The sequence below is a fragment of the Mya arenaria genome, chromosome 2 (genome assembly GCF_026914265.1).
Source record: "Mya arenaria isolate MELC-2E11 chromosome 2, ASM2691426v1".
Classification (NCBI taxonomy): Eukaryota; Metazoa; Mollusca; class Bivalvia; order Myida; family Myidae; genus Mya; species Mya arenaria.
This window is the reverse complement of record NC_069123.1, coordinates 13,331,174-13,357,351: the sequence shown is the minus strand read 5'-3', so window position 1 is coordinate 13,357,351 and position 26,178 is coordinate 13,331,174. Positions and strand designations below refer to the sequence as shown.

The following is a 26,178-nucleotide window of genomic DNA, read 5'->3' as shown; positions in this document are numbered from 1 at the left end:
TATCCTGTTACGATGGTAAGTATTACGCGATTGACACAGATATGAAATACTGTAATTTATTAGTCCCTGGGGAAATAAACCGGCAAAAAAGAAAGAAACCGAGATGATTTATATTAAGAACATAAAGTATGGTGATCCGTTGATAGAATACATTTTCGCATGTTTCCAGAAAATAATATCGGCGTTGTTAAAATGTTTTATTTAAGTATACCATCTCGATGATGTGGGAGGGGATTATGCGAATTCCCGTTGTTAATCGTCCTGTGGTCCCTCCATCTATCAGTATACTGTTTGTAATGCTCTATAATTTAAACGTCCTGAAACATCCTAATGAAATTTGAGAGAACAACACGAAGCCAAAAACCTACTTGATTTGTTTGAATATCGTTGGGTCAAGGTTAGGTTCACAAAACAAGGTCAATGGTGTGTGCTATGCACTTAATGTGCAATCGTAATGCCTTAACCTTTAGATTGATGTGTAGAAAGAAACGTATCACCTGCTCACTGTTCAACCTATCAAGGCAACGATCAGAACATGTGTACGAACATCCTCAGATCATGGTCAAGTCTGCGCTTCATAGGTTTGAATCCATTAGATACTTGTATAGCGCGCATCCAACATAAATCACACAACGCAATCGGTCCAGGACTGGTAAATCGGTGACCCCATATTTTTCTATATTGGGTCACCAAATTTATATCGTAACAAAATGGCGTCTTTTGTCCGATTCCGATGAATAAATGATCGAATTATTTAAACATGTAAACAGGTTGTCGACGTGATATATACGTTACGGGGTTAATAGGTGACCCCGTAACTTATAATATCATACAAATATTATACCCACTTTGAAGTACATCAATGATACTTTCGTCACATATTTAACTGATCAAGGCAATATGCAGATCACATGTTTAAACATCGTCGAAGGTCAAGGTCAATGTCACAATACAAAGCATAGGGCTTAGCCTTTATTTCGAGTCCACTCTATATATTAAACATATATTGTACCATATTTCACTGATATCAACAACTATTAATTTCAAAGTAAGAAATCAATTTTCCTCTTGTTTCCTGTAATATAAATATCTGTGTTATTAACTTGGTTTACTATCTTTATATATATATGTATTTCGGATTCACATGCATCCATTAAACAGGACATGATGCATTAGTAAAGAAATAAATTTAGAATCAATCGTTTGATTTTTAAAGCAATGAAGAGTTTAGCCTTTAAACGGTTTAAAAGTGAAAGGCCGACAATCCAAAATTGGACTCGGTGGCTAAAGACTCCAAACATTCTCAAAAAAAAGTTCTGGGAAGAATAAGTTTTCCCTCCTGCTATTAAATGTTTAGATCTAAGAGCCTAAGAGTGTTCTCCCCCCCCCCCCCCCCCCAAGAAAGCTAGACAAATTGACTACATAATCGCCACTTCTGTCAAATCTGTTATTCGATGTGTACTGTAAGGGCGCTAATTCAAGAAGAAATAATCACTTGTCATACGGCCTATTGGAGGTTTTACTTTTCTATCAGCTTTTCATCAGGGTCACTGTATCCTCTACAATAATTGGAATCCACGCAATTGACACAGATTTAAAAGGATGTGATTTGTTAGTCCCTGGGGTTTGAATACCGCCAAACATGAACCCTGAGATGATTCGTATAAAGGACGTGAATTATGGTGATCTGTCGAAAAAAAATCCAGAAAATAAAGATCAGCATTCTTAAAATAATCTTTTTTCTAATATCCTGCCTTATTAAAGTTAGAGGAGATAAGCTGATTTCCGTCTTCCTGCAGGTCCTTACGTCAGTATTCGATTTGTGACTATAGTCTTCTTCCTTGAAAGATGTTGATTGAACTTGTGGTATGTTATAATTATCAAGGCTACCACAAAAACCTTCTGGTATGTTGGAACCTCGTCGGGTCAGTGTATGTTCACCATAGTAAATACAAGGTTAATGGTTTGAACATTGCTTTTGTGTTTACGCCATAATCTGTGATTAAACCTCCTCATGTCAAGCCTAACAACAAAAGTTAACATAAGGACTTGGTTTCCATTACACATAATGAAGAATATCAGTGATACATATGTTGGATCATCGTCTGATCTAGGTCAAGGTTACATTACAAGGTCAAGGCATGGGCCCTTAATTCTTGTCTACTCCACATATCATAGACTCCTTTATTGCAGCATATTGATAAAACTTGTTCTACTAATGAATATACCGTTAATCTATCGCAAATTTGAATCACGTCAAGTTAAGTTGACGGTATGAGGACTTTAATGAAAACTTGGTCATTTGTTCTTCTCACGCATAACACATACTGGAACTGCTAAAGGCCAAGGTCACAATAATGTACTCATTGATAATAAAGTACAGCGTATAATACGCTACGAAGACCCAGGAAACTTTTGTTCTACAAGGGTCTTGAAAGATTTTATAGATTGAATAGGTCAAACTGTTGTCATGTATGGCATTTTCTTATACTAAAAATATTACCATACAAACACCATTTTCGGAAAATTGATTGTGAATTGTTATTTAACTGGTGGCTGTTTTATTCAATCCCAGTTTCTAAATTAAAATTCCCTTTATTGATTTAGTTTTTAAAGAATAAAATCAATTTTCTACCAAGACAATGATCATGGATAACCTCTGCTGACTTTTAATCCCATGTATTATAAAAAGTGTCTTAAAATATAATAGTTTCATTAATCCTATTACATTTTTGCGACCCAATTCCGGTCATTAGATCATGAATGATCATTGTATGATTTTTCTTTTCACCACATAGATTTTGTTTAAAAATGCTAAATATAGAAAAAAAGTTGGCTCTGAATAACTTTAGTTAGGGTTGACATATTATGACCAATCTTGATATTTATGAAGGCTTTATATATACCTTTCATGGGATTGCGTTTGGACAAGGTGACGGTCACTGTTTCTTAAAAATAAGGTTCTGGTACTCAATAACAATAACTCTTATGTATTTTAAGAATCTACTTAAGTATGTTACTATAAGTAAGTAAGATGTTTTAATATCTTCGTAATGCTAGTCTTGTCTTTACAAATAAATTTGAAACATAGTTTTGTTTTGTATCTTATTTGAACATATTTGCTTGAAATTTAACATAAAACATAATCTCGCAATATTCTCCACATTCTATGAAAACGTTGGCTAATTGTTTCCGTAATGCAAAAGGTGGAGCTATTTTATCTCTTAATAATACGATACAGAGATTCATATGAACGATTTTCATACCGCTCAATGTTTGATCCTCGCATGTTTTCTTCTGACATTATAAAAGCTCACCTGAGAAATTCTCGTGATCAGCCGTAGTCTGTTGTCAACATTTTTTTGTTTAAACTCTAGCACCCACTCTTCACCGAACATAATGCTATGAACTTATGTTCAAGTTCGATTATGGGTAACAACAAAATATACCACTTGGTAAAAGATGAACAGCACACTTGTTAAACCTTAAGATACCATTTTTTCTACCCTAATCTTAGTCAGACTGTTTGCCTCATTTAAGCTAACTACCAATATAAGTAGCATAGGGTCAAACAGTGTATTCAAGGTCACATGTTAGAAACAAACCTCCTTAACCTTCCATAGGTAAAATGTCTCTTCAACGATTACTAGGAAAAACTTAACGATCCAGGATCCTGTCCATATTTTTTTCCCCTTTCTTAATAAGAGTAGGTCATATAAGTGAATATATGTCAGGTTCGAAATGTTCGAAAGCCATTGAGAACACTCATGACTGCCTTTTCTGCCAATGTAACATGGGACTTTTATATTTATATAAGAGTCTAGATGATGTTCGATGATTGGTTATGTATGGTGTAAAAATGGGACGATGTCATATAAACTAAAATGTTCAGTTATAGAACGTCCAAAAGCGTTACGCTTCTGAGCTTCATCGCTATTTGGGGGCCAATGTTGATTGACTTTGTTTCACATCCGAGATTAAAAACGTATTTAATTTTGTTGGAAAAAATCTAGGACATTTGGTTATTTGAAGGAAAATATCTTTGCATTTTTTCGCATTACCACCGAGCATCATCAGATCGTTTTTTTTAATATCGAGATAATGTTAATTTGAATAAGCATTATATTTCATTCAAAAATATATATAACTAAGATGATCCATTATCGCCATCCTGTTTGTATTACTGTTTTGAAATTGAAACGTTTTTGAAGGGGTTTTAAATTGTGGGTGTCGGAAATTTATAAGATTTCCTAGTGAACATTAAAGTTCAAATATCGAGACGATTCTTTAAAAGAGATTTTCCCCGATATAGATGAACAAATTGACTACATAATTGCCACCTTTGTCAAAACCTTTTTTGACACGAGTATACTGTTTAGGTGCTTATACAAGATAACAATCACGTGCCAGACGTCGTATAAGAGGTTTTGCGTTTCTCTAAGTTTATTTCTCTTTATGTAAATGTCATTTTATCCACATGTTTCGATGACTGGAATTCCCGCTATTGACAGATATAAAATAATGTACTTTGTTTGTCCTTAGGGACATAACGCCGGCACACATGAAACTTAGATGATTTCTATAAAAAAGATTATAAGTATCTTCCATGGCCGAGAGTGTAAGATAGGTTCATTCCGACCCGAGCGTAGGGTGTTTTGCGGAAACGAGGTTTACCGAGTTTCCGCAAAACACCCTGCGCGAGGGTCGGGATGAACCTTTCTTACACGAGCGGCTATGGTAGATGCTTTTTCTCCCACCTCTGTTAAACAAAATTAAGTAAAAATGTATTTTTTGCTGGAACTCGTTTGTGCTTAGTGAAAATAATTGCGTATGGATATGCGATAATTCGTTGTTATCATGGATATGCGCGCAGTGATTCAGATTATGTTAATAGTCAAATCGGTCTTTAAATAGTTCTAAGGAGAGTGAAGCATTGTTTCTTGAAAGGTGTGTGAAAACTGTTTTATGGTGACATTTGAAGCGAGAAATAATTAATTAGCGATCTAAATATTGCCACAAGACAATATTTCTATGATGCTACAGACGACAGTCTTCGACAAGGGATGTAATTACAATGTGGTGACCATTAAAAAGGAGTTCCATATGGGCATTTTATCTTCGCCCGTGGGCAAGATAAGAATGTCTAGCATGGTTAAATTATTAGATCTACTTATCTGAGTTGGGAGAAAAAGTAATCTAATGGTGATCTGTTGATAAATTACATTTTCACATGTTTCAAGGGAATAAAGTCGTCGTTGTAAAAATGTATTTATTAAGCAACCACTTCGATGATGTGGGAGGAGATAATACAAATTCCCATCGTTTACCCTCGTCCGGTCCGTCCATCTGTCCGTATTCTGTTTGACTCGCTCTATAACTTATAACTCATTGAAATATACTAATGGAACTTAATACATGTAATTCTCGACAATATGATGCTAAGAACCTACTGGATTTCTTTAAATATCGTCGGGTCAAAGTCAAGTTCACAATACATCGTTAGTGGTGTGAGCTTGGCAATTCGTATTTCCTCATTATATCTGCACCTCTTGATTGATTTGTTGGAAGAAACGTAATACCTTTCAAAGCAACGATCAGAACATGTGTACGAACATCCTCATGTCAAGGTCAAGGCTGCGCTTCAATGGTTTGAATCAAGTAAATTCTAGCATCTCATACAGATATTATATACGTTTTGAATTATTAATGATACTTTAAGAGGGCTAAGCTTTTATGTCGAAACCGCTCCACATCTCTTTCACCAATTTGTGATTTAAATGAAACTGTTGTCATTTGTTCTACGTGTCGACGTAAACTGTAACTTCACACGCTCAACTTTAAGGCATTGTATCTTTCAAAACTCCTGTATTTTAATATCTTTGTACATATGGACATACTTGATGAATATCAGTGTGTGATTTCTACGTTATAACGTAAATAATCTAAAATGACTCAACTGGAACTTTCCTAGCTTCGTCCACGCGAACGTCGCATTGTTACTGATGAAATTAAGCGTGAATTATAAACAACGAACATGAGTTTGTAAAAATAAGATACTTTTGTGCTAACGATTGCACTTTCTTGCAAAAAAATAAAAAATAATATGTATCCAACCTGCAAACATTATTCTCAGGATAGTGTTTATTACATATTGGAAACAATTTCTTTAACTCGTGATCATGTAAAACAGTTTTTGTCACTGGTGACTGTTTTTATGACAGCTCTGAAACAAAACATGATATTTCACTGAAATCAACAACTATCATCTATTGATTTAATTTTCAAAGTGTGAAATTTTCCACCTAGACCATTTTTACAGACAGCATGTACTGACTTTACACTAATGTAGTTGTAGTTTCTACAGTTTTTAATGGTATTTATGCTGTTGTTGATGAAAGACTACTTAATACATGAATCTGCTTCGTTACTTATTTCAACATATTGGTTTTTTATTAAAGAAAAAAGTTAATTGATTAGTACTTCTGCAGAATGTCAGTTTCAATAAAACGTCACAAATACAACCAAAATTGCTTTTGCAATATGGTCGAGATTGAAGTATCCTTACAGTCTTTGACTTGTATTTTCATGTACATGTGTACGTACATATTTATTTTTGTTGCATGTTACATGACTCTTCATGTGTATAACTGTATTTGGGCTGATTTGCTTCCTATAACATAAATATATGTTTTATTAACTAGGTAAACGGTCAAATGTGAAAGGCAGATGTTCCCTTAATACACTCGAAGATTAAAGACTCTAAACATTCTCAAAAATTGTTTGGGAAATGAATAAGTTTTTCTGACTGAAATTTAATGTTGAAATCTTAGAGCCTACGCCTTAGAGTAATTTCCCCCCAAGAAAGCTGGACAAATTGACTACATAATTGCCACTTCTGTCAGATTTGTTATTCGACGTGTACTGTAAGGGCGCTAATTCAAGAAGAAATACTCACTTGTCATACGTCCTATTGGAGTTTTAACTTTTCTCGGAGTCTTTTTTATATCAGGGTCACAGTATCCTCTACAATAATTAGAATTCACGCTGTTGACACATATATAAAAGGACGTAATTTGTTGGTCCTTGGGGATATAAAGCTGGCAAACACGAACCCCTGAGATGATTCCTATTAAGGACGTGAATCATTGTGATCTTTTGAAAAAATCCAGAAAATAAAAATCAGCATTCTAGAAATGGTTTGGTTTCTATGGTCCCGCCTTGTTGAGATTAGAGGAGGTAAGGTACATTCTGTCTTCCCGCAGGTCCTTACGTCAGTATAAGGTTTTGTGTCTGCTCAACAACAACATCTTAAGATGATATCTTACTCCTTAAAGTATGTTGATAAAACTTGTGATATGATATATTTATCAAGGCAGACACAAGAACCTTCTGGTATGTCAGAACCTCGCCGAGTCAAGTGCAGATCACAATTATTATAACAATGTCAATTGTTTAAAGTTTGCTTTCGTGTTTACTCGATAACCTTCTTATCATTTGAATGGTATTGATGAAATAGGCCACATGCTCTACTCATCAAAGCGACGTTCAGAACCCTAAATTTCTGATTGATACTGAAGGATACACTCCACTCTAAAATAATACTTAAGATCTTGATCTTTGCATGATTGCTTATGACATGGCCTCCTGTAGAATTTCTGTAAATAAGAATCAATTTTCTCTACGTTCAGGTCAGACGAATTCGACGAGTATTGATCAGTTTCCTAACATAATCCACCAATAGGTACATGAAAGCGAAATGTACACATCAGTTGATTTTAAACCGTTTTCATAGTTGGAAGATAATTGATAATGCACACGATATCTGCCTGATCCTCACATATTATTAAAACGTTTACATATTCCGTATTAACCCATTGCATTGTCTGGTTCCCTGCCAACATTATAAAAAATAGTAGAAAACAATGTGTCACGGGTCATGGTTTTGAATCCCCTTGCGAAAAATGAGCTTAGTTGGATTATATTGCATTTTGTTTACTATAAATATATGTATCGTTATTGTCAAAAGTGTTATAATAGTCATTCTACACGCTTGTAACCCATGAGGATTTCATCGAGGATGCAGAGAAAAACACATTGAATCGGATGTCCTTTATGCTTTTCTTTATGAGTGAAAGTGGTAACAAAACATCATTTTTACCACTGATTATTATTTCATTAAATGTTCAACGTTTTCATGAAATATGGAACAAAGCCTTTTCTCTATTAGAATTTATATTAATCCTTAAGCGATATTCCAGTGATGTTTTTTTTATTTTCTAATTTTGTGCACGATTAAAATTTTCTGTTGTCAAATAACACATGGGAATCATTAACTAAACGTTTTTAAAAAGGTTTTACTGAAACATTTACATCAGTTATATATTTCATGCGTCTTTAAACAACATTCAAAAGTGTAACTAGGACAACAAATAACGTATAGTCTGCTAGGAAGGCCCATTAAATACTTGTTTTATTTTAGAAAGCGTCTAGGAGGTATTGGGACATATTTTTATACCATCAATATCTCACAGTTATGTGTCCCGTCCCCAGTCTACAGTGGCTGCCCCTTCATGGAGCTATGCCAGGAATTATTTTTGAAATATTTGCATATCTAATTTCCATATTTCAATGTCAATGTAGTACTATTTCGTTCATTGTTTTACTAACATGCTTTGCTTATAAGGAGCTATGAATCAGATAAAATATATGACATAATTATGTGACCTTGTCCGGTAGAGGAACATTTGACATGTTCTTGTTTTGCAAAGAAGTGTTTAAAATCAGCAGTCAATCGTTGATACTTTTAGGGTTCTTATGGCCAGGGAAAAAGTCAGGGATATTTTTAATTGGACAGGACGTTTGGAATGATGGAAAAAAACAACAGGGAAAGTTGTTATCCAGAGGTCGAGAGCTGAAAGGACAAAAAGGCTAAGGCAGTTTCTTTGCTGGTTTAATCAAATCTTTTTATAGCAGGTATGGTTTTGTATGAGACCATCAAACGTTATGATTAAACTGTCGGTAGTTCATACAAAAAGTTAACACTATTGATTTATTTTGTAATAACAAAATAATCAGCATCATTGACATAATAAGGAATTCATTAAACACCTTGAAAAATTAAAGACTTATCTTAAAAAAAGAAGAAACTGAAAGGGGTTTAAGCGTCCCTTGCCTCCCGAGCTGTTCCTATTTCAGCATTTCACAGTTTGCGATTAAAGCTTGAACTAGTTCTCTCATTTAGAAGGAGACTAGAGTACCGCTTTTCAGTACACAAAGTCACTTTATTCCAATAGTTTTACACAGGTTAAGCATTTGGAAAAAGAATTAAGCAAAACTAATCTGTAGTTTTATTTCATTAAGGTTTTCTTTGTTTATCCTATTTCATTTAATACTATGATGCTTTTTAAGCTCCATGAAATCTTGCATTTAAGTACTCTGAATTGTTTCCTTCGTATGCCGTTAAAGTTGGGACCCCTAATTATAGAAGAACCTGTGGTTAACCACAAATCTTTTGTTATTATTTGTTTTATTTTTTAGTTTCCTCAATTTAATACATTCTTGGATAAGATTTACCATTTACGATTCTACTTTATTCGTGAATGTTGGGATAAATGTGAGGTTTTTCCCATTAACTAGTTAAAATCCCCAGTAAATTTTCATTTTGCTGACCGTTCAAAGCCGGAACCCAACAAATCTTGATAAACACCCCTAGTGTTATATATTCTATATGTTCTTTGTTTTTTAAGTAGTTATGTGTAGTTTTCCCGGTTTCTTGTTTGTGGATGTTTGTGTTTTGTGTGTTTCTTGCTTCGACCAGTGACATTGAAAGGAGTTTATGCTTTCGACTACAGGACCTGTTTATGTAGATTTTTCAAAGTAAAGCAGGAGAAACTTGAAGAAGCTTGCAAGCGAGTAGATAAACTTGAGAAAAAACTACAGGAGCTCTGCAAGTTTCTATTAGAAAATAAATGTTTCTTTTTTCCTGTTTTTTTAAATGCTTGCTCTGTATAGTTGCATGTATTTGTATCAAGTTTATTTTATTGTGCTACTCTTTCATATATGCTCGTATAAGGACATCACTGAGGTTTTAAACAATTCATACATGCTAATCATTTCTTTGTACTGCAATTGTAAAATAATTGTTAACATATTTTTGGACTGTATATTTAGTGATAATTGATTGCTTATGGGCTTTACTTATTATTTTTTTAATTTATGTTCTGAGATTTTCCATAACATATATACTATGGAAGTTCCAATCGTTTGAGTAGATTTGTCATAGATCATGCTAAGTTATAGTAGAATAATAGACGTACTATAAGGTACGTAATGATAAGGTACTGATATAAATCAAGTCCATCCATATGCACAAAGATTCTAAAATAAAAGGAAATTAACAAGAATAGACCTTATGACGTTGCGCAATTGCAGTTTCAATATAAGTCGACGGGTAGAACAAATAACAAAGTTAAATTAAGGTTCCTCGTAGATGTGCGAGATGTAGAGTGGTCACGAAATACAGGCCTAAGGCCCATTTTGACCTTGATTTGTGACCTTGATATGGAGAGGTTCTAATATTCACTAGATGAACGTTGTCTTTATGAGTAGAAAAGGTGCCCCAGTTAACATTATTCTAAAATATATGGTGTAGATGACTATGCGATATATAGAGCAATCACAAAAAAGGATCAGCTCTTGACCTTGTAATGTGACCTTAGCCTTGGTGTGACAAAGTTTGAATATGTATTTGCATATTTCCTTGATGAATTGAATATGTGACGAGCATAACAGCAATATAGTGCTGCTTTGACATTGACCTGAGGATGTTTGTACATATGTCTTAAGCTTCGCATTGAATCGCAGCTCAACCCATTGATCTTGTATTGTGATCTTGATCTTGACTCCTTCTGTATACATCATCTCAAAACTTTCATCAACATCTTTCAAGGCATTAACAGTCTGAAGTAAACAAAATGTATACGTACATATGGCCGAATAACGAACAGAATCCGTATAATTCCCATTATTGAAGTGGTATACTCAACAAATCAACTACACCAAAACAAAACAGACAAAGAACACGCGAATGTGTCATTTATCAACAGACCACTGTACTTTATATGCGTAATGTGCATCATTTTTCATGTTTTCCGGCTTTTTATCCCAAAGGACGAATAAGTGACATTATTTCAGTTTCGTTTAAATAACAGGAATTCCAACTATCGTAACAAGAGGATCAAGTGACCCTTATTAAAAAGCGCAAAAACTCGATGCCTAGCAGGTGATTATCTGTTCCTGAACTAGAGCAATTGCACTCGTGTAAACTAATGGTTTTGACAGAGGCGGCAATTATGTAGTCAATTTGTCCAACCATTTGGTGTAAAATGTCGTTTAAAGCGTAGGCTTGGTTATTTCAGCATAAGCTTACAGTAAGGAAAACGGAAACATACGATTCAATTCTTCTTCAAAAACGCTTATATTTTTATGAAAGAGTTACACAAGCACCATGGCGATGAATGTTCTTTATTGCTCATCTGAGTACCATACGCGTTGTATTGACATCGTGTCCTTTGTTTTGACGACAAACGACGCATAATCGAGCATCAGCCAGCTTCTATGCAAATACCCCTAATCATGCGAACAACGTCGACAAGTCTTGCTTTTTGAATGCAAAAGGTTTTTCATATCACACAATGTCTTAATCATCTCATGAATCACACAGTGTTTTGTGAATTCAATGTCAAGAAAAATAATGGTTATTTCAAGTATTAACGAAAGTCACATGTTCGAACAAAATTAAAACACTTCAGTCTGAGACTCTTAACGATCGACACGAAACTTTTTAAGAATATTTGTACAGAGTCTTGATGTTCTATCATTGGTCGTGTGTTGTCCAAACAATAGAAATTACGTAATGAACTAAAATATTTACAATAGAACGCCATATGTCATGACGTTAAAAACAACAACAACACATATATATGCAAAGTTTATTGCATTATATCGAACTGTGTTCAATATTTTCATTCTAAAATGTGTGGTACATAGTGTGAGTGATTATGTGAGCATAAAGGGCTATCATCGCCGTCGTATTTGTGTTACCGTTTTCCATTTAAAATGTGATACTTTTTGAAGTATTAAATTAAATGTTTCGGAAATTTATTACTTTTTCAAACTGCAATTTATTGTTGAAATGATCTAGTCTACGCATAAGAGTGAATTTTCCCAAAGGAACTTGGACATTATCAACACATAGTTACCACTTTTTCAAATCGATTACTTGGCAATAGAATTCTGTTAAGGCGATAATTCAAGAAAAAAAACCTGTTAGACATCATATTGGAATATTTTGCGTTTCTTCTAGCTTTTTTATATCAGAGTCACAATATCCTATTGCTACGATGGTTCGTATTAAGGCTATTGACACAGATATAAAAGGATGTGATTTATTACTCCGGGGAGATATACAGCCGACAAACATGAAACTGAGATGATTCCTATTAAGCACGTAATATATGGTGATCTGTTGAAAAAACACATCTTCGGGCTTTCAAGAAATCAAATTGTCGTTCTTAAAGTACAAAAGTTTAATGAGGTTCCCATATCTCACTATATTGTAGTTAGAGAAGATTAGGGGAGTTTGTTTCCAGTACTTTCATCCGCCCGTGTTATTTTTTGTCTGCTCTATAATCAATATCCTTGACAGTTGTTGATGGAACGTCATGATGAGTATAAACGAAGATACTTTCGCCTTCTAGTCAAATCATCAAAGCAACGTGCAATACACACATGGGTACATCGATGGATCGGGATCAAAGTTATATTACACGGTCAGATTAGAAGATTATTGATCAGTATCGTTTGTGTACGCTATTCATCCGTGACCATATCTTAGTGAACACCAGTAGCTTTAAAATGTTTCCATTTCTGCAAGATAATTGATATTGTTTATAAATATGCTATTTCTACAAACTCCTTCTTGTGAATATCCAGTTTTCAATGATAAACGCTTTGTAACCTTAGGGTATGAAAACTCTGAAATCACATAAATGAGTATTTGAGTACTCTAATCAATCCTGTTTCTAAAATAGGTTACAGTGAATTATGCTGCACAGTTTACAACTTATTTTTCCATAATCCGAAAAAGGACATGCGTCAGACAACAAACATTTAACGAATACAGTGAGAAACACAACCCTAGTAAAAAAACTGCTTAACTTTAGAAAGGAATTCACAAATGGTTTAAGTGACTTGTTTCCTTATTTTTTGCAATCTTGTAAATGTCCATTTATGTGCATTTGGAATTAAATACTGTTAAGCTAAATACTGAAGATTTCGAGAACTATAAGGCAAACATTCAACGCAAGGAAAAGCCAGAAATGAGAACTAATATGACACAAATTTAGCAATCAAACAATTCCTTGTATGTGGCAACATTTTATTTAGATTTTAGGAAACTTCTCTACCGTTAGTAAAGTTTTCTACTAAATGAAGTTTTGCTATAATTTAACATTCGTTTTCTTAGCTATTAAGCAAGGAACATCTGGAACGAGATACATGACACAAGAGGTTCTTCTGAAATCGGAACGTATGTAATAACTGCAATTTATTCACTGTCATTAAAGGGGCTGTACTCCGTATGATAAAATAGCGAAAAAAAGAAGAAAATTGTCGAAAACTGACATAAACTTGGCATCGATGTGTACAATGCATTGAAACTTACTAACTGAAGTACCACATAGTTTACAATTTATTTTTTGTTTGACAGTTATTTCGTATTTTTCCATTAAAAAATTACTAGGTATGTCTACCAGGTAGAATTCATTCCTTATGCATGATTGGCTAGTCGATGATATCACGTGATATTACCGAGGTAGGTCTATAGCTTAATTATGTCACCTAATTAGAGTAAGTCGTGGTAACTCAGTGGATACGACGCTGGACTGCAATTTTGGCGTCACGGGTTCGAAACCGGTCTCCGACACAATTTATTTTTACATTTTGGTACTTTTTTACAAGTATGATATCAAAGCGTAGTACATTCTATTAGATAATTGTCCTAAGATTCGTTACAGAAAAACCTTTTTTGGTGCCAATCTGGTGTACAGACCCTTTAACTCTCAAGCATGTCATTGTGTATTGTGACTGTTGTTCAGTGCAAAATAAAAACCAGCATTTGACAGGTTAGTTGCTTCACAATTTCACCGATCATTCACATGTACAAACCATTGAGCAAAGGTATCTAGAATCTGGACACACGCAGATGGTGTATCGCAATGCTTTCATGCCAAGAAATGCAAATCAATATACGTTCCAGGTCAGAGGGACACTGTATTTCACATGGCTGCAGCCCTGAGCTCAATTAAGGCTAACTGTAGGTATCTGTGGCTAATGATTGCGATTTGGTTCCCCGCTTGCAGTGCATGCGCTGCTATGGAACAGGGGTGCGCAACAAACACTTTACTTATGCTAGCAAGTGAAAGCCTAAACTGAACTGAAGTGTGCTTTTTATGAATCATTATAATTATATGAAATTGGCATTCATTCAAAAGTGTTTTATCAATTGTATGGTCCATTTAAATGGAAAAAATCAATTACAATACGAAAATGTTTTACTTATTTTGGAATGTGGATGCGGATATTAAGTTTTTTCTGTTGATATTCATCGTCCAAAAGAGTTAGTTGATGATGATGTACAAATGACTACATACTCACGCTTGTTTCGAAAACATTACGTAGCCTTACTTTCTCGACAATAATTTCAATCACTGTTAAAATGCTTTTTTTGAGAATGAAAATAATATAACACAGCTTTTCTTGGGCATACTTGTATTTTTTTAACAGGGATAATTAAGGAAAACGATGTGCGGAAGGCAAACTCGATATATTCCAAAACAAAGACAGATAAACTTTGATAATGCATTCCTCAAACGTGTTAGTATATATATCCTTTCACGTATGCGTTTCCTTATAAACACGTCATTTCAAAACAAAACATTAGTCTTAAATGTACTTTTGAAAGGTATCTTGCTTAATATCGCAATATGATCCAATATTTTTATTTTACTTTCTTTGGTTCTATTCTACATTGAGTTGATAGGCCAATGCTGTCATGTTGACGTCGCATTTAAAGACAAAATGGCAGGATATATGGAGAAAGGATTTGAGGAAAACAAAATCTAAGCTAATAGAGGAAGTTAGGGATCCAATATAAGTTAATTTCATTTAACTTTCTAAGTTTTATTTGACCTTTAATTTGCTTGTCAACACATTGGCAACACATCACAATAACAGGACATACACTTCAATTTCTTTAAGGTCAGGTGGTTCATACTAAACGCAACTGACAATCATTCCACCGTCCACCGGAAGTATTGCTCCATTTATCATTGACGACTTGTCACTCAGAAGGAAAACGGTAGCATTCACGATGTCCTCTTCCTCTATAATGAGAAAACATATTAGGTCATAAATTGAGTTGATGTGCTTTGAATGTACTAGTTTAGTAGAAAGATTTGCGGACAGTATATCACTTCCGTTATCTTTATCAAAATCTATAGTTTAAATAATTTTATGCACTTGAATAGAACAAACTCCAAGAAAGATATGACTCCAAGTCCGTGGTGTAAACCATTTAACGAGATCTCCATTTGAAATAGCTGATATGAGAAAAGAGTTTTGATTTTTTTACTTTGGGTTGGAATTGGAATTGGTGTTATAATTGCCACAGATGAACATATATTCCGGCAAATGATAATGATAATGCTATGAATAATTCAAAAGAAATATAAATATATATAACGTTAAAAACGTTACAAGCTGGCAATAATATGTTTTTACGAGCGAATACTTTAGTGGTCTTGTTCCCATACCTAAGTGTACTTTTTATTTGACAAGGGAGCATCGAGGCACAACCAAAGTAGTTATAGAATAAGCAAAGACATTTTTTAGAGGTTAATGCCTTACAAACTTTATAAGCGGGACAAAAACGCCACAATCCAACAAAGACAGACACATGCATTAAACACCTTAATTAACTAATCAATGTCTGGTCACTTCTTTGGAACGGTCACCAAAAGAGGGCACCGTCCGTACCTTCTCTAACATGCATACTTATATTTTAAGTCCTTTGGGTTATTGCATTGTTCATTACTGTAGAAAACGTCGTATATTGATGCACACACTTTTAGCTTTGCGCTACTTGATATTGATATCCTAACAGGCAACCGAGATGCGGGAGTGTTTCTAGATGGTTAGGATATTGATATTCTAATAAGTAATGGATGATTCCCTTGCAGTTGCACATGCACTTTACTTGACATGTGTCACTTAACGAATGTAAAATTGACCACCAGATATGATAACGTTTTCACTCCAGCAATTAACTCATAAACGCCTCACGTCAGCCATTAGAGAAGTGATTTCTTTTGAAAGTACTGTGAATAAACTGGCTACAAAATTGCTACTTTTGCTAAAGACATTTTCCTTGTCCAATTTCAATACACAAACATATCAGAATTTTTTCTGTTTCAAGAAAAAAACCAATTACCTCCCAGTCTTCCAATTGGGATTTTAGCAAGCGCTCCGGCTTTTTTAACTGGATCACTCCATCCTATTTTGCCAAGCTCAGTTAATACAATGGTTGGATTCACGCTGTTGACACGTATCTAAAAAAGGTGTAGAATAATTAAGCCATGGAAAAGTATTGCTGAAGGTCGGTACACAAGCGCAATGTCTATATACATGTCTTTGATACTGTTTACGTGGAATTAATCAGACAATGAATATGTTTAAAATTAAATGTGCTGTGTTAGTGCTCTATAGTTAAAAATATTGTTTTGGAAACTTTCAGTCTGCAAAGCTTTGAAAATCTCCAAAACAAGTTTTGCTGTAATATTTTTTCTGTTGTTTTGTCATATGAGGAATCAATAAGTTAACTTACCTTCATTGGTCCAAGTTCAAATGCTACTCTGTGTGAGCATGACAAAGATAATTTTCACGTTGCAGTAGCAGGTATGGTTATGGACCAATCACTGAACCACAACACTATCATTTATACAGTTAAAACACTTTACTGACCTTCTTTGGTCCGAGTTCAAATGCTAGTGTCATTGTTAGCATGTCAAGGGCAGCCTTTGCGGTACAGTAACAAGTATGGTTGTGGACCACCCTTTGTCCTGCAACACTGGAGATGTTCACCATTGCCCCGCTCGTCCCTCGGGCAGCCATACCCTGGGCTACAACCTATATAGTATTTACATGTTGATCAAAACATTACAGAGTGTGTATCGATGGGGATTGGGTATATTATCTTCATTATACAAGCTTCGTCATTTTCCGAATATTTTTCTATTTTGCTATGGTGACACATCTAAAAAATTAGGTAATGCATGTCTTTCGTATTTTCAAATTTGAAGATGTTATTTAAACCTACCTGGGAGATATTAAATGCAGCTTTGAAGTTTATATCATGAAGGCTGTAAAATAAATTGAGAAGTTTTATACATGTGTATATTCAAGATTGAATGAATAATACATACGACTGCAGTATTAATAAAATAATTATTTAATTACGATCAACGTTCGTTTTGCAATCGTCTTCAAGTTGTGATTTAATGAATCTCACTCTCACTGCTGTTTGTAATTAATAAATATGAGCGATGAATAACCTAAGAAAAAAGCATGTGTTACCTATCGAGTTCCTCCTTAGTAACATCCAGAAAACCCGTCCAGTTGGTGATTCCAGCATTGTTAACTAGCATGTCAATGGGACCCAAATCCTTCACGACCTGTCTGGTCTTATCCCAGTCTGATATATCCACTAAACGAGTCTCAATAGAGGGCACCTGAAAATGGATATTGTAGAGGAGGATAATATTAAATTATATTAATACATACCCTTTGTACAGCCTAAATAAAATAGTTAAACTGTACCGTGTCCCTGTTTGATACTATTTGGAAAAAGAGTTTTATTGTTTTAACTGCTTTTCTCATTAAAATATATTTCGACTGTTGGTAGTTTTGTTATCAAAATGGAGTGCAAATCTCGCTAAATACATTCAATTAAGCGTTATGTGACCTATACTTCAGCATATACTTTGAAGCTATGACCTATATATTCCTTATTCTAGTTTTGTTTTTATGCCCCCGAAGGTGGGCATATTAAAATCGCACCGTCCGTCCGTCTGTCCGTCCGTCCGTCCGTCCGGCTCTGTAACTTTCCCTTGTATTGACAGATTTTAAAATAACTTGCCACATGTGTTCCACATACCAAGACGACGTGTCGCGTGCAAGACCCGTGTCCCTACTTCAAAGGTCAAGGGCACACTTAGTGTTTATTCACAATGGAGTGCTGCATATAAGGACATAGAGTATAGGTTGTCGTGTCCGGGCTGTAACTTTCTCTTGTATGGATATATTTTAAAATAACTTGCCACATGTGTTCCACATACCAAGACGACGTGTCGGGTGCAAGACCCGTGTCCCTTCCTCAAAGGTCAAGGTCACACTTAGTGTTTCTTGACAATGGAGTGCTGCATATAAGGACATAGAGTATAGGTTGTCATGTCCGGGCTGTAACTTTCCCTTGTATGGACAGATTTTAAAATAACTTGCCACATGTGTTCCACATACCAAGACAACGTGTCGCGTGCAAGACCCGTGTCCCTACCTCAAAGGTCAAGGTCACACATAGTGTTTATTCACAATGGAGTGCTGCATATAAGGACCTAGAGTATAGGTTGTCGTGTCCGGGCTGTTACTTTCCCTTGTATGGACAGATTTTAAAATAACTTGCTACATGTGTTCCACATACCAAGACGACGTGTCGTGTGCAAGACCCATGTCCTTACCTCTAAGGTGAAAGATACACTAAGTGTTTATTCACAAGGGAATTCTGAATATAAGGACATAACAGTGTAGGTTGTCAAGTATGGGTGGTATTTTTTATATTCAGAGGCAATTTGAAATAACTTGCCATATGTATTTGACACGTAAAGGCAATATCAACTTTTCATGTACTGACCTTGTTCATAGGTCAATGTCACATTCGGGGGCATTCGTCACATACTGTGACAGCTCTTGTTCGAATTAAACATGCATGACCACGACCAGTTTAAATATTTTTTGCCGGTCAAACAATAGTTATGGAGGTCACACGATTTGGAAATTAGTAGCCAAAAATTCTAAACATTATGTTGCTCAACGATTTATTGTGATATTGACTAATATACGATGTCAGTTATACAGCTACTTCATTATATTTAATATTCTTTTCAACACAAAAAGGATTTTTTTATTGTCCTATTAACGCGTCCGGAGAATACAACAGGGGCAAATATGACAACGTCGGTATATTTTAACCAAGAGGTTGAATTTACCCTATGAATAAAATGGAAATGTAGTTAAAAGCAAAAAGCATACCGCATACTAATAACGCATGAACATTGGAAAAAATAACAAAATAATCAAATTACTGATGTTAAGCATTGATTGAAAAGATTATGTTCAATTGAGTTATTTGCCTTGTTGTTAGGTGGTTGTTCAAAAAAAAAAAGAATTACGATTCATTTTGAAGAACACGTTCATACATAATGTCGCCAGCATGAAAACTGCGATAGATTCAATGAAAAAAGGACATGACGTCTCACCTGTTCTCTAAGCTTATCAAGGTCTTCTTGTGTCCTTGAAATTCCAAACACTTTGGCACCAAGCTCAGCAAGCTTCACAGCTATAGCTCTCCCTATGCCTGAAGTTGTATTGAGATCAGTGCAGGAACAATGCAATGTGATGTTTTCTTTGCACAAAAATAATTCATGCTAATAATTTAAGCGATATAATAGAAATATACGAGGCCCCGGTGACCAAGAATATGATAGGCACTGGTAAATAACTTCTGTGTACGAACTAGTGCAGTTACGGTTTTGAAACCCGTTATATGTGAAGGGTTGTGAAAATACAATCGAAATCACGATATTTCGAATTCTATTATTTCGATGTTCTGACTATGTCGAGACTTTTTCGAATGTACTCGTATTGGACTTAGTTACACATTTTCTGTAGTATTTCGGTTATATCGAATGCTCGTTATCTCGAAGTATTTCCCGATGTCCAAACGTCTTCGACATATCAAGTTTTTACTGTACGCTATTTATGTCAGCACTCGTTATCCTATTCTTCAAATAGGCTAAAATAAATAAGGAGAGAGGAAAAAGAACTAGCTCAAAGCTATCTATTCGATCCTTACTTATTTTTTTATGTATTTTTGTCCTTGCTTTATGTAATTATATGCAATAAATATGTTTTAAACCAAAAACGGTGCGATCGAGCAATTTGATGTTTCGTATAAAAAAGTATTTAACAGTATTTCATAAACATGATAGTATTAATAAAAAGAGTGTAATTGACGGTTTAAAAACTATTAACATAGGCATGAAAGAAAAACAAATGATATAATAATAACCTTTAGACATTGAAGTTGCAATCAATATATTTGAATAACATCAATAAAAAGGTTTAGAACAAGTCATACTTCGAATAATCAGAATAAGAGTTGCAATTTGTTTTTGTTCCTTCATAGTGTTTAAAAATGTTTCCTAGATCCGTATACAATACCGATTAACAAGTTTTACGACCGTTAGTTCAATAATATTTCGATTGCAAAGATGTCAATAAAACATACCTTTACCGGCTCCTGTTACCAAAGCAACTTTCCCCTGAAAACTTGGGTCCACTGTATTATCTGCCATTGTTAATGATATAGTTCCTTAGTTTATTCTTAACACTATGAGAAATCTTAAAGTAATGTTTAAAGTCTCAAGCTGTTGAGGTCGTATAGATAAGAACACATACATGAACTTTGAGGTTAAGTATGTCGTCTTGATATTTATAATCTTTCTCATACATGTGGCAAGTACACGCTATAAGTGTTTGAAGGCGTACTGAACGGATCAATTATGCAAAGACATGAGTTATTTTGCAAACTTGTTATTCAAAATAAGGAGAACTATAATAAGCAAACTACATACAGAACTCTAAATACTATTCCATATTACATGCAAACTAGTTGGCAGAAATAGTTATCAATATTACTTTTAACCTTTACTTGTAAAAAGGCAAAAGCAATATTTTCACAGTAAAGAAAATAAAGTCCATGGTCTTTTAAAGTATAGAAGTCTATCAGCTTGAAGGTAAACTGACTTTGATGAACATAAGATAAGTGTTGGCCTTTAAGTGTTCAACTCACATTAAGTATAATGCCAATGCTTTGTAACTCCAAATTATTTGAGTACACAAACTAACTTACTGTATAATTGTAAAGCATTTTATTATCAGAATGTGAAAATGTAACAAGTTTGACCAAAAACCGCTTTGAACTTGAACGATTGGAATTTTGTCTCCTCACGTTCATTTCAATTAAAATATACAACTAAATTAATGTTCATAATTTCTGCAATGTATTTTTATGCATTTGCAGGCGACACACAAAGCAGCATAATCCGCAAACTAAATCGTGTCACAAAGTATACCTGGTCCATTAAGGTCGACTTGTCATAAATATTATATATGTTTTTTATTTAATATATTACCTACCATTTTATTCATTTGCTCAGATATATCCCCTGTCTAAGAACTTGCTTTCAACACATTCTGAGAACTTTTTTTAATATTTGATATTATAAAGTAGTTTTTCTATGCGGCGGTTTATTCTTTTTCAATAGGGGCAGGATGTTTTGGTTAGGCGAAAGTCTTTCTTGAATGTTCCCTTTTTGTGATAAAGTTGGAATACGCCTTTTTGCACCAATTGTTTTTCACAATGGGTTATGGTGTTCATGACATCTTCCGCGATTTTCCTACGCTGAGAGTTGAGTTTATATAATTAACCTCTAGTGAGAGTATTACAATGTCAAGTTTGAACGGTAGCAGTTCAACTACAAGTTATCCAGGTTCTTAATAGTTCGGTGTTGGATGTTCACACGCCGAAAGTTAGTGTTTAAAGCCAGCATATACGAGAGTGCTGATCTGTGCACAAACGGTGTCGTGTCTTTGTACATTGTAAATGTTTTGTTTTATTTTACTCGCCGCCATCGTCGTAATATTTACATAATATTATGTTTATTTATTTCGTCTTCATCTATGTAAAGCTTAGCCAGATAATTTTGAATACAAACAGTTCTCCTTGTAATTCATTTGTATTTATATTATCATAAATAACTAGAGTAATCAAAGTTCAGGTAAAACAAGTCTTATTTGTGTTGGGGATTTACTAAGCCTTTATATTTATCAGAAGTATTTGGTTAAACGTTGTATGCTTAACTGTTTGTTTTTGTTTAAAGATTAAATATGCAAATATATAGAAACCAAGTGAAAACAATTTCTGATTATTTTTAATAATACTGCATTTCCTATTGTTTTGATTGTTTTGCCAAATTTATTAATCAAACAAATAACTAAGAACGAAAATATGAAAAAAATGAAACAAGATTATTTTTGTTTATTATATATACACCACTGAACACCCTCAGATTTACATTTCCGATTACAAAAAGATAAATAAAAAACTCTAGTACTTGTTCAATTTAACTTGTAGTAAAATCAAATACGGAAAATTGAGTTTTCCGGAATCTTTTTTCATATTAAAATTTTTTGGTCTGCCGATAAAAACAAAATAAGGCAGATCGGCATGAACGTGCATCGATACAGACTCACGCTAATCCTACATTCTGTAGTTCATAAACTATTCTAAGTTATTTCATATTTACGATTGAATTCATATTTCTGGAAGTATAGTTTATTTTGTCTGTGTATTAAATTATTTAAGTTTGTTCAATTTGCTTTCATAATGAATAACATGCAATTTGGACATATTTGGATGATTGTAAAATGCTTGCTTGGGCTGTGATTTACCGAATTATATTCTCTCAAAGGAATTTAAATAATCGCAAAAAATATTTCATTACATTGTAGACAAAAAGGTAAGACTGTTATTAGTCTGTTTCTGTTTTTGAAAAGATGTAATCCAAGATAGCTAACCGATTTTATCATGTTCGTAGAGTTTGCTGCAAATAATGCCATTACATAATGGTTTTAGTTAAGACATGGAAACGAAAAGTAAAATTCTGATGGTCAGATCTCATTTTGTGTTAAGATATAAGAACATGTGTGTTAAAACAAATACATCAAGGTCATTGTCGGTGATTTAAAAAAGAACGTTACAGTAATCTGATAGGATATAACTGATGTGCGGTTTAGTCGTATAACTTGATTTCAGACAGAAAACATATATTTGTTCTGGTATATATAAAGGAGACGTTAAACAAAAGAAATATTTATTTCACTTCAGTCTGAAGTCACTTACAAAGGTATGCATTTGTCGGTATAAATAGCCCTCGCAGATGGAAATATTTACAACATGACAAGATTTCAATATTTGAGACAAGAAGAAACTACTGTGAAATTTCTGTAAAAATCAGCCAATGCCATTGAACTACATCTTATTCAACAAAACCATCAAAAGCAGAGGTTCATATGGAGGACAAGTATTTTGTCAGATAAAGCATCGTTTAATAGTTTCCGACAATTGTGCCATGGAAATGGTACTTAGCACTTGTTCCTTTTTAAGTGGTCTCAATTTCGGATGTGTTATTTTAAGCAATACTGCTCTCATTCCCTATTCAGTCCAAAGCAGATATCACTTAACGAAACAATCCCTTAATACGATGATTCGTGTAAATGCATTCCAGGTTGACGTACTAACAGGTTATCTAGTTATGGTTTGCGAATTCCACTAAGTAAATAACATAATAACTGGTTAACTAGTTAAAATTCATGTTACCACTAAGTGAAATTCGCAAATAATATGTATATAGATAATTGTATTAATCTATTAATATATATCTGGTGACACGAATTATTATCTAGTTCAGCAGTTAGTATGTTTCTTAGTTAGTGGAATTCGCAAATCATAACTAGATCCAGCAAAACCTTTAATAGTATGAATATTCTTAAAGCAAACATGATATGGTCGTACGTTAATTGTTTATTGAGTTTAAAGCGTATTGATGCTTAATAAATTTAGAATTAAGACCACAACCTTTTTGTTTCATATAATTGTTTTGAAACAGGCTTTTTTCTATAACGTAAACGTAAACCTGAAATCGCATTTATTATAAAACTTATTGTACCATCTATAACAGTTTACCAAGAACCACACATATATACAAAACATTCGGAAACATATCAAGTACTCGTGTTTAAATCACACACTATTTAACAACTACTGCAGTAATTAATATATGCGATTCGATAAGGGATATGCTTGATGGACCACATACATTCATTGCATAAAGATAGCAGTCTCGCTTCATTTATAGTAAACTACCAACGAGTTAATACATTTTGCATGTGGATTAAGGCTTTTAAGGTTTTAAAACACTAAAAAGGAACTGGGTTGATTCTGCCCAAATTTCGATCTCTTCTGAACGAACTTCAATATACCTCAAATAAGGATATTAAAATGTCACTTGACAACAACTGCTGCATTTAAACTGTAAGATCTGCGCTCAAAACTGAAAATGTAAGGCATTGGAGTATGCCTCTTACATGATTGTTAGCACAGAACAGACAAATTTCGAATGCCAGTGCAACGAAGCGACTTCAAATACTACTCAAAACCTGTTTGTTCAAGTTTTGCAATGGGAACGCGGTTTGCTTGACTGATTGACAAGCACTTTTATTTGCAACATTAGTAAATCACTGGTTTGAGCGGTGTTATATTTATTAAGAATCAGAAATTGTATCCAACAATCCCGAAGGACCAGAGAAAAAACAGCTACATTTCGCCCACATTCTAACATTACCAAGCCATGGATCATTCAGGCATCTGATTTTGTAAAAGAGAACAAACACATAAACACGACATGGCTTACTCATGTTTTATTATGTTTCTGAAGAGGGCAACTTTTTGAACGAGAACAATCAACGTCTTATTTCGTTTTATTGAAATGTGTGCAAGGAAACGAGGGAAAGGGCATTTAAAATCGTGTTACCCAAATTTATTATATTTATATTAAGTTGAAAGCATTTTACTCCTATTTCAATTGACATGCAAGGGAATTAATTAATATTTGAATTACATTTATAAAGTACTGACTTGAGACCAATACACTGTATGCGTGTTACAATACCTTCTCTATGCATGCTACCTGCGTGTCTTAATGCGTTACTTCGCCAATCTAATCTACGGTTCTTAATGACATCTTCTCTATTAAGTGGCTTGTAATTAACTGTTATTAAATTATTTTAAAATAGCAAATATTATAGGCACGAAATCATTGATCGATACAAATCATTTTTAAATGTTTTTAAATGTTTCATAAATAAACATCTTTAAAACAAATACAACCGTTTACATTCTCGAGGCAATTGGACGTAGTTTATTGTTATGATCTGCGTGAGAACGTCGCCTACTATAAGCAAAATGATAAAGGTAATACAAATAGAATCGCAGTCTCCTTCTTGTGCCGATAGCTCAAAACCCGCGTTAGGCTTAACAGACCGTTAAACAGCTAAGTGTCTGTTCAATTTCAACGCTAGGTAATTGTTGGGTCCAGCGTTACAACCGACAAAGCCAATGTAGAGGTCCAACCTTACAACCGACAAAACCAATGTAGAGGTCCAACGTTACAACCGACAAAGCCAATGTAGAGGTCCAACGTTACAACCGACAAAGCCAATGTAGAGGTCCAACGTTACAACCGACAAAGCCAATGTAGAGGTCCAACGTTACAACCGACAAAGCCAATGTAGAGGTCCAACGTTACAACCGACAAAGCCAATGTAGAGGTCCAAAGTTACAACTGACAAAGCCAATGTAGAGGTCCAAAGTTACAACCGACAAAGCCAATGCTGAGGTCCAAAGTTACAACCGACAAAGCCAATGTAGAGGTCCAACGTTACAACCGACAAAGCCAATGTAGAGGTCCAAAGTTACAACCGACAAAGCCAATGTAGAGGTCCAACGTTACAACCGACAAAGCCAATGTAGAGGTCCAACGTTACAACCGACACAGCCAATGTAGAGGTCCAACGTTACAAAATGTATTTTTTTATGATGAAAAATGTTAACCAAAGTATGAATTTCTGGTATTTGGCTTTATCAAGATGAGTTTTAGCAATAAA

General features: G+C 34.2%; 1 protein-coding gene across 1 annotated transcript; it reads right to left on the bottom strand.

Annotated features, from left to right (window-relative positions):
• Window positions 1-15,255: 15,255 nt before the first annotated feature.
• On the bottom strand, window positions 15,256-20,796 carry LOC128225268 (L-xylulose reductase-like). The gene is made up of 7 exons (XM_052935382.1): window positions 20,681-20,796; window positions 19,650-19,747; window positions 17,692-17,846; window positions 17,435-17,477; window positions 17,080-17,244; window positions 16,550-16,667; window positions 15,256-15,443 (listed from the first exon to the last, which is right to left on the bottom strand). Exons 1-7 carry the CDS (start codon window positions 20,745-20,747, stop codon window positions 15,334-15,336), a joined length of 756 nt encoding a protein of 251 aa, XP_052791342.1. The 5' UTR covers window positions 20,748-20,796; the 3' UTR covers window positions 15,256-15,333.
• Between the last annotated feature and the right edge of the window lie 5,382 nt (window positions 20,797-26,178).

What these genes read in the sequence shown, in the direction of transcription:
- LOC128225268 (XM_052935382.1), bottom strand. Translation starts at nt 20,747, where the DNA reads ATGGCAGATAATACAGTGGACCCAAGTTTTCAGGGGAAAGTTGCTTTG. An exon ending in ACTAAGGAGGAACTCGATAG is followed by an intron (nt 17,478 to 17,691) that starts GTAACACATGCT and finishes TTTATTTTACAG; the next exon opens with CCTTCATGATATAAACTTCA. An exon ending in TTGAACTCGGACCAAAGAAG is followed by an intron (nt 16,668 to 17,079) that starts GTCAGTAAAGTG and finishes CACCTTTTTTAG; the next exon opens with ATACGTGTCAACAGCGTGAA.